Below are 9,491 nucleotides of genomic sequence, written 5' to 3'. Positions count from 1 at the left end.
CGATGAACACAAAATGAAGACACACACGAAGCTCTTCCTCATCAGCTCTCAGTCTCTCTCTGCTTGTAGTTTTTATCGCCGTGGAGCTTGAGAAGCTCAGCTCACACAGATATGTGGTTGAAAATGGGAGCAATGTCAGAATAGCTTTGTTGGCTAGAACGGGGAACTCCTTGGCAACAGATAACCAGAAACTGTCCAAAGGAAGATCAGCAAAGTTTAGCTTTAAACCACCATCTTGTTCCAGTTCAGTGTAGTGATGGGAATTCCAGCTCTTTTAAGAGAGCCGGTTCTTTTGGCTCCCAAGTGGCTCCTCAGATTGTTTTGTTGACAAAATTAATTTAATACCCGATCATGTGCATTGTGTAAAATTAGCTACTAATGTAAAAACATGCAATATATCAAATGTTTATTAAATGTCTTTATTTAAATCCTCTTTGCACTGCTAGCTACAATAAACATATTATAATATAATATAAAACACAAAACCAAACCAAACACATCTCACAGAGAACAAGGTCAAATCTCTGCATTTAAATCTCAAACAACACAACAAGAAAACATAAATTAAAAAGTGCAAAAGATAAAGCAGCATTCAGGTAACAGTTCTACTGTTTTACTGAAGATTGGCATCAAAGGAAACCAAGTGGCTCAGCTTGGAGGGGCTGATCCTGTTTCTCCTTTCTGTTATCATCTGTCCTGTTCTGGAGAAGATTCTCTCTGAGGGGACAGTCTCCGTGCCATTGCGTGTGTAAGACGTGGGTAGACTGAACACCTGGACTCCCACCAGCTCAGTGGGTCTGCACTTCTTTGGATAAGCGGCTCCTCAAGATACGATCTTACTTTATTTTATTTTCCTTTGTGCCGTCAGCCGCATTAAAATGTGTCCAGATTTTACTACGTTTTCTATCGCTCGTTTTTTTCCTCACCCTTTCTAGCGCGTCGTTTGTCTCTGGTCTAAAGTTCTCTCTCTCCCTGCCTCCCTTTCGTTTCGTCCGCTCGCTGTGCTGCGTGTGCGTAACACCCCCCCTACCTCCGCTCCCTGCTCGTTGTGGACACACAGACGCCCACACACATCTCGGCTTTCGACTTTAACAGAAAAAAAAATTTGGCTACCAATCGGCTCCCAATGACGGGAACCGGCTCTTGTCGTTCACTTCAAAGAGCCGGTTCTTAGAACCGGATCGGTCGCGACCGACACATCACTAATCGACACCTGTGCTGGGAGTGGTCCCAGCAATCCGCACCATATATAAACTGAAGCCGTCCACAGAACGCCGAGCTTCTCGTCCACCATGTCTCAGACGATTGATCAGAGCGACATCGCATCCTATGTCTTGGAGGTCTCCGTGCTGCGTGCAGAAAACATCGTTGATGCAGATTATCGTAAGTGGAACTTTGACTTCACACGCCTTCGCCGTCATCGCTTGCACATTTGTTTGTTTGTCTGTTTTTGTTTGTTTGTTTGCGTTGTCAGCAACTTACTTACTTACTTTTGAGTAAGTGTGAGTCCGGGGGGGGGGGGGTTGTGTTTGGGCAAAGACATCAAACAGGAATCCAGAAGCCAGCGTTTAAAGGAAAACTATAGAATCACATGAAGACCGGACTGAAACACAGAACTGACGATACGCTTGAATGAATTTCAGTGCCCTGACGACTGACTAACGGCTGAGCAGGTCTGTGCAGGTAGGAAAGTTAGGCATGCACATTCTGAGCAATTAGACGACTCCCCGTCGGCAAAATGAAGGCTATTGTCAGAGTTGTGGAAAAGTACAAGCTTGAATCGATAAACTTCTGACCTGCGTCAGATAAGCTCCACAGGCCGACCCAGGTGAGCGGAACCTCCCAGAGGCGTGTCCTCAAGCAAGGGCACAACAGGAAGCGGGGCGAACGGGAATGATTCAATACATGTTTATTTCTATAGAAATAAAGTGTCTCAAGGAACCTTCCGGGAAGGATAGAAGCCAACTTGGCCCACGAGGCAAGGAATGACGCACCTGACATTTTTATCAAAGTCCAAATGTGAAAAATGATTAAGAAGCCTCTTTAAAAACGTATTTTTCTCATGATATTTCCAGAGTAACGTTCCCCGTGCAACGACCTTAGACTCCAGAAGCACTGCAGCGTTCCAGACGGAGCCGTCGGTTTGAATTTAACGCTGCGTGTATTCGCGATTCCAGTCCTCGAGAAGAGAATAAACTGGACAGCGTTCGACACGCTAATGAATTCTGTCTGTCCCTTTTCCTGCTTCCGACCTCCAGTGGCCGATCCGGACTGCTACGTCACCGTTTCTCTCCCCTCCCAGTCTGCGAAGGTCTGCAGGACAGCGACGGTGGGGGTCAACCGGAGCCCAGAATGGAATGAAACGTTCAGGTTCGTCATCAACGATGAAGACATCAAGGTGAGACCAGTGGGAACGCGTACGTCACTGGTTAATCAATGACAATGTTTAATTGTAGTTTTATAAAATATATTTACCAACTATATTTACCTCCACCGCGGCGGTAACGTTTTTGCCGGTTTGTTTGCAAGATAACTCAAAACGTTACTGACGGATCTCGACGAAACATTCAGGACATTTTGGGAATGTTACCAGGAACAGTTGATTCATTTTTGGAGATATATTGGAATTTGACACAGTCATGTAGGGTGGCGATCTCTATCATACCACCAAATATCATCCGGGTCGTATCTAGAATGAGGTCAAAAAAATATGACATTTTTACATTTAATTTTTACATAAAAAAAAATCAACTCTGATTCACTTTTACTTTTCATAGTTGGTGGTTAAAGATACCAAGAACAATTCAGAACCTTTTGATCCAGTTAGGAGGGGAACGAGCTGCTTGGGGGAGGTCTGCGTCCAGTAATAGTAGTTTTAAGCCACAGCATGAAGGCTTTATTCTTCCAGGGCACCCTGAAGGTGTTCCTATATGACGGAAACCTCATGAAGAATGACGACCTCCTCTCCAGCATCACGTTGGATATCGGCACCCTGACCCCAGAGAAGAAGGAAACCAGGAAGTTCACCGTCAACAATGAGGTCAAAAATATAATAAAACCTTTCCCTAACATGTTGCAGATTCAATCATTCAGGTTATTATTTATTTTTATTCAATTAGCCCAACATGCACCCATATTGCTATACTTATAACTGACTTCACTAAACTCAGACACTCCAGAAATCAGAACTTGCAGCTTTTACAGGCTGAATAAAACAAAAACATCCCTTTAATCGTGAACTCTCCTCTTGTCATCGTCTGCATGCAAAGGGTCAACTCTGGATGGCCTTTCATCTGCAACGCAGGTAACAGCTCTTCATCTACTTTTTTTTGGGTGGGGAGGGCATCACGTTTTGAATGCTTGTTATATATATATATATTTTTTTTATATCTTTGCCTTTTTTTCTAGTAAAAAAAGAGAGAAGATGATTCTCCGTCACTCGACTGAGCCCTTTGCGGTAAGGCCTTAAGCCGAAAGATTCTGGACACGCCCGCACCGTTAGTTAGACCGCTCCCCACCGATGGTTTAAAGACTTTATTCCAATTATAGTTGGCTTGTTGGCTTATAGTTGATCCTTTTCACAGAGAGAGAAGGTCTCCTATTGGACTTTGAACATCACCATTCTGAGCGCAAACCTGGCTGTCGGTTCGGATTTCAGTAAGCATCATCACGACTTGATTTTAAACGATGCAACCTGATCCGTTTTTTTATTTTATTTTAATTTATTTTATTTTTCCTTTTCTTCAGTGTCTGAATGTGACGGATACATCATCATCACTCTCCCGACGGCAACAGCAAAACCCTGCCGCACAAAAACGGTGGCCAACGACGACAACCCGGTGTGGAATGAAACGTTCACCTTCAGGGTGCCCACCAACGTGAAGGTGAGTCCTTCAAAGGAGACCCGGTCCTCACTGGCGTGACGTCATTGAAGTGACCCCCCCCCCCCCCACTGTTTCCCAGAACGTTGTAGAGTTCAAGCTTTACGACGACGACCCGCTGTCGCGCGACACCCTGATTTCTACTGTGGCGTTTGACGTCAGCACCCTCACAGAAGGGAAGAAGGAGACCAAGGAGTTCGTCATAACTCCCAAGGTAAGGCATTTAAATCAGACGGCCTGCGACGCTCGCCTCTGCTTCATCAGCTCGCAGCAAATGATTAGGGTTGAACGCTTGCTTTGCCTACAGACGGACAACAAGCTTCTCGTAGACTTTGAGCTACTGATAAGGTAAAAAAAACTAAAGAAAGTACTGTCTAGATTTATTTGACTTCTTTTTCTAAATCGCGATAATTCAATGAGTCGCCTCGCTTTGGTAGGGAAGACCCGACTTCTGAGTATCTCTCCAATGGCGTCATTATGGTGAGTATCCGTTTCCTGTTTCCTGTCGTCTTTTACATACGAAGCCCAGCGGACGGGCAGCTGGAACGCTTTTGATATCAATCTGAACCGATGTCTTTCAGGCTGCACCGTTCTGCGCACTCGATGTCGACACCAAACATCTCATGCGCCATGAATGTACGGAACTCTGATCACGACCAGTCGGCTTTAACCTCCGTTTATTACGGTCTTTGGTAGATTTGCACATTCAAAGTCATCCTGTGTGCATGTCCTTTTTTTGGGGGGGGGGGGCGCTAGGTCTCAGAGGCAAGGCGCTGAAACTCAGGGGAGCCCATCAGGAGACCTTAGCCCTTGATCCAAGTAACAATTCCAAACTGCGATTCTACATCAACGATGACTTGGAGACAGAACTCGGAGTGGCGGTCAGTCTTCCCATTCTGTGACGGTGAAATGGACGTTTCTAGAACAGCGCTGCGTCTTAACAAAACGTTTTATCTCTGTCCACTGTCAGGCCGATGATATTTTCACCGTTGGCTTGATGGAAACTTCCGTCCTGCTCAAACCTCTGCGAGCCAAACACGCCTTCCCACTGGCCCTTGTTTTGGAAGACGTAAGGATTGTTATTTGGTTTTTTTGCATCCGTTTCTTTGTCTTGGATCTGATCTGGTGGACCCCCCCAGAATGAAGAGGCAGAAAATAAATGCTCAAACTAAAACTATACTGAAATAACCTCAGGAATCATTATCATAAGCATCAATCAAAAACGTTGGCAAAAAAAAAAAAAGCTACAAAATGCAAGCCTTACGGTGACGGAGAAAGATAGAATGATAAGCTTTAAATGAATGGCAGGTGTGAATGTAAAGACTTAAAGTGGCTCACAATGTGGGATTAAAATCATTAATCGTGTTTTTTTTCCCCCATCAAAGGAAAAAGTGGATTTAGAAGTGGAAAGACATGAATCGTAAGACGCTTATCAAATATTGCACTAGTTTGTGACCAATTCATTACAAAACCGCAAATATTGATCTGCTGCTTAAAAAAAAAAAGCCTTTGATTTTTCGACCCTCAATTTTAAAAACAGAAACACTCAACCCCTGCTCTCTGCTTGTATCCTTGTAATCCGCAGCGTCGACGACTTCCTGTCCGTTCGCCTCGACTACGACATCCCGCAAGAAGAGAAGAGGTTCCTCAAGAAAAGAGAGAATGTGACGGCGCAAGCTCTCCGGAAGCTTCTGGGCCTTGACGCCCCACGCGGACGTGAGAAGGTGCGCTGCAATGTGATACGTTTGTGTGTGCGAAAAAAAAGAAAGAAGGAAAACCACGCCCATTCAGCGTGGGGGCAGGGCATGGCAAACATCAGCACGAAACATTGCTGCGCTGAGAATGCTTGTATGCTAATGTTTGCCATCAAGTAGCACACCTATCTTCTGTCCAGTTACCAACTGTGGCAGTCGTGGCGTCAGGTGGGGGGGCCAGAGCGATGACGGGCTTGCTCGGCAGCCTGAGGGGCCTGAAGGACGCCGGGGTTCTGGACGCCGTCACCTACATCTCAGCTCTGTCTGGATCCACGTGGTGCGTTTTCCATGCAATCCTTCATAGAGGCTATGCCTGAAACTCTCATCGAACCCAATGCCGACTTGTGAAGTCGGCATTTTTAAAAGGCCTTGTTTGTTCCCATGGCAACAGGGCTCTGGCTACGCTGTATCAGGAAGCTGACTGGTCACAGGAGGACATCAACGAGATCATCTCAGCAGCGAAGGAGCAGATGACCAAAAGTGTCCTCTCTGCCTTCTCTGTGGAGAAATTTGATTATTACAACGAGGAGATCACAAAGAAAGAAAACGACGGGTATCTCGTATCCTTCATCGACATGGCGGGTCTGATCCTGGAGCATCTGGTCTTCGGGAAAGTGAGCGTCCCTCGTATCACTTTGAAACCTTGGCAGGTGCAAACGTTTCATTTCCCTGTCGAATATTAATTCTATGTTAAAATTCCAGAAAGTCACCCATAAACTATCCGAGCAGAAGAAAGCGGTGAAAGATGGACAAAACCCTCTCCCCATATACAACGCCGTCAATATGAAGGACGGGATTGGATTGGGTCAAAGCGAAGCTGGTCAGTATCTTCACTTGGGCTCAAATGGCTTGAGAAACGGATCGGGATAAAGAAAGACGTGCATGTATTTGTTCTGATTGTGTGGTATCTTGTTGATAGAGTGGTGTGAGTTTACCCCCTATGAGGTGGGCATCAACAAGTACGGGGCATTTGTCCAGACCGAGGACTTTGGAAGTCAGTTCTTCCTTGGTCGCATCATCAAGAAACTCCCAGAGCTCCCCATTCCCTATCTTTTAGGTAAGACCGCCGTTTAATGCTTTTGATCAGCAACCTGATGTCATACTTCAGTTTCCTTTTTAGTTTCACGTCAGTCGGGATGTGAAAGTAAAAAGGAAAGTTGTGGCGAGCTCACCGTTTTCCAATCTAAATTGAATTAAAGTAATGCAATTCTTTTATATCAGGAATATGGAGCAGTGTCTTTTCCATAAACATGACCCAGATGTGGAGCATGGCCACCGGGTTCAAACCTCAATGGACCCCCTGGCGCGGACCGGATGTCAGTAAAAAAGGTACGGCGACTTTTAAAATGTGAGAAGACTGTTTTGGACTTTCTTGATCACAGATTCTATTTAAAGACCAAAACCTTGAACTGCTATGTTCCAACGGCCAACTAGGACTTGCTTTCAGCCTTTTAGCTCCCCATGTGTTTGAACCGGCGCCGGTTCGGAAGCTACCGTTTTTGACACATCTCGCTTCACGTTGATTTGCTGACAGAGGTCGACCGCAAACAAGCAACCCTGGACACAACCACCACCGAAACAGACAGCTTCATGACTAACTTCTTCAAAAATCGCCCGGTCATCGCAGAAATGTACAACATCCTGCGGGGCTTGCTCCTGCGCTGGGACTATTCTAATAGCAGCCACTTCCTTGCCTGGAAAGGTAGGAAACCTGTCCTGTTGCCTTCGGGGTACACGTCAACCCATGAGCAAAAGTATTTGAACACGACCAAACCCGTCGCTGCGAGGTTACGGACGGTGCCGAAGCTCAGGCGTTATCACTGCATCCGGGCTTGGTGGAGATTTACTATCTCCTCCGTGTTCTGTCCAGACTTGCATCCAGATGCCTTCCCAAACCAAATGACACCCAACGACGCCACCTTGAGGCTGGTCGATGCTGGCCACGACATCAACATTGGCTGTGCTCCCGTCCTGAGGCCAGAGAGAGGCGTGGACGTCATCATAACGCTGAGCTATTCCTGGGACCCAGCTGCAGTCTGCGACGTAAAGGGGGGGGGGGGGGGGACCAACTCATCCGGGAATAATCGGAATGCCTGTCGGAAGTATCGCGGATCAATTCACATGTGTGCTTTAACCCATCAGGTCCTCAAGAAGACAGCTGCTTACTGTAAAGACCACGACATTCCCTTTCCTAATGTGGATTATGACGAACTGGAAAAGGAGCCAAAGGAGGTCTACATCATCGAAGATGAGGAGAATCCCAAGGCGCCGATCGTGGTTCATTTCCCGCTCGTCAATATCACGTTCAAAGACTTCAAACATCCAGGTTTGTCTGAGTTTCGCCGCAGCTAAACGTTAGCATGCTCGTTCATGGAAAGCCGAACCCTTCAGGGATTCTTTACAGCTTGGGCAAGTTGTTGATTGGCTGGTTGGATGATAATAGCTTAGCAACATTCTATTCAGTAAATTTTAAATTGTTCCGTAATACAGAAATATCTGAGGATTCCCGGTAAAATGAGATCTGATTCAACCCAGCGTATCGACGTCCCTTTACAGGCGTGAAGCGCGAGACGGACGAGGACATGAAAGCCGGGAAGGTGGACGTGAGCACCGAAAACTCTCCGTACACCACCGACAACATGACCTTCTCGGCAAAGGATTTCGAAGCTCTGGTTGATTTGAGCTCTTACAACGTCGCCAACAACAAGGAGAGCATCATCGAAGCGTTGCGAAAAGCCATGGCGAGAAGGCAGCCAACGCAGAGAAATAAGTTCAAGTCGCTTTTATTTCTCCTCTTAAAGTCATGCGTGGTGGCGGGCGCTGCTGCCATCTTTATCGGGGCTTTTTATCCTTCCAAGTAAAATACTTCAACAAGAATTCAGTTCATTTTAATGTTAAATGTAAGCCAAATCATATTAAAGCTCTAGATTGAATTTGAATTAAATTCTGGGAACCAATTATGAGATGCACACTTTTTTTTTTTACAAAGAGTGTCTTAAATTTCGTTGAATTCTGTGGAGTGTTTTTGAGAAGATTTGTAAGATTTGTAAAAGAAAGAGGCTTTTATTTTGTAAGAGCATAAACGTCACGTCCCTTTTGGGTTTCATTTCCTGTTGATACATGTAGCCGCTGCCGTTCCGCTGTGCTAAGCTATCCAGTAAAGCAGCCCATGAGAGGCTAAAGACAGCACGAGTAGAATATTTGTTCTTTTGCACTCCAAGCGGCTCTTTCCTCGACCTGCACGCCTTAACACTATTAATAGGAAAACGTTTACTGGACGTACTATATATTTTTATTTCTCAAACAAATGTTTCGTTCTGAAAAGGTTTTGATCTTTGGTTTCATTCTATAATACTGAAACAATCTATTTAGATTAATGCCTGCCTGTTAAACGTGTATAAAGTGTGTGGTGAGGGGTGTTACAGCCTTAAAACATTTATGTACATGTATAATAATTAAAAAAAAATAAAGATTACTACATTGCGGATTTCACTTATTGCGGGTTGTTTTTGGAACGTAACCCCCGCGGAAAATGAGGGACTACTGTATATGAATAATAAATGCGCAAACATGCATCATGAAGGTTCTTTTGTGCCTGAAATATCTGTAGAATGCAGCTCCTACGTGTTAGACTTTCCTTCACGAGCGAGGATATTAAACTAGACGAGGACGAATCGTTTCCGTATCCGGTCGGAGTGAAACCAGTAACGATTACATTTAGAGCGAGAAAAAAAAAAAATGTAATATTATTACTCAAAACGTAAAAGTATTTCACCGACTCACCGCTATGGGCGTGTTTTCAAACGCCTAATAAAGTTGGAGGTCGTCGTCTTGGCGTCGCTAATTTGAACTCCAC

At 45.2% G+C, this 9,491-nt stretch overlaps 1 protein-coding gene across 2 annotated transcripts; it reads left to right on the top strand.

Moving 5' to 3' along the window:
• Positions 1-2,283: 2,283 nt before the first annotated feature.
• pla2g4f.1 (phospholipase A2, group IVF, tandem duplicate 1) lies at positions 2,284-9,110 on the top strand. 2 transcript variants are annotated; one of them, XM_068741062.1, is made up of 23 exons: positions 2,284-2,398; positions 2,909-3,040; positions 3,270-3,304; positions 3,409-3,457; positions 3,585-3,657; positions 3,748-3,884; positions 3,964-4,095; positions 4,189-4,229; positions 4,319-4,361; positions 4,463-4,517; positions 4,638-4,762; positions 4,852-4,950; positions 5,267-5,301; positions 5,467-5,605; positions 5,776-5,912; positions 6,027-6,249; positions 6,338-6,455; positions 6,555-6,692; positions 6,857-6,964; positions 7,170-7,337; positions 7,506-7,678; positions 7,778-7,961; positions 8,192-9,110. In XM_068741062.1, exons 2-23 carry the CDS (start codon positions 2,945-2,947, stop codon positions 8,494-8,496), a joined length of 2,613 nt encoding a protein of 870 aa, XP_068597163.1. In that variant the 5' UTR covers positions 2,284-2,398; positions 2,909-2,944; the 3' UTR covers positions 8,497-9,110. The 2 variants fall into 2 exon arrangements, with proteins under 2 accessions (XP_068597163.1, XP_068597164.1); XM_068741063.1 differs by lacking the exons at positions 2,284-2,398; positions 2,909-3,040; positions 3,270-3,304; positions 3,409-3,457 and adding an exon at positions 3,478-3,497.
• The last annotated feature ends 381 nt before the right edge of the window (positions 9,111-9,491 follow it).

Source organism: Brachionichthys hirsutus, chromosome 7 (assembly GCF_040956055.1).
Source record: "Brachionichthys hirsutus isolate HB-005 chromosome 7, CSIRO-AGI_Bhir_v1, whole genome shotgun sequence".
NCBI classification, from domain to species: domain Eukaryota; kingdom Metazoa; phylum Chordata; class Actinopteri; order Lophiiformes; family Brachionichthyidae; genus Brachionichthys; species Brachionichthys hirsutus.
The sequence above is the reverse complement of the archived record's forward strand: the minus strand, read 5'-3'. Positions and strand labels throughout refer to the sequence as shown.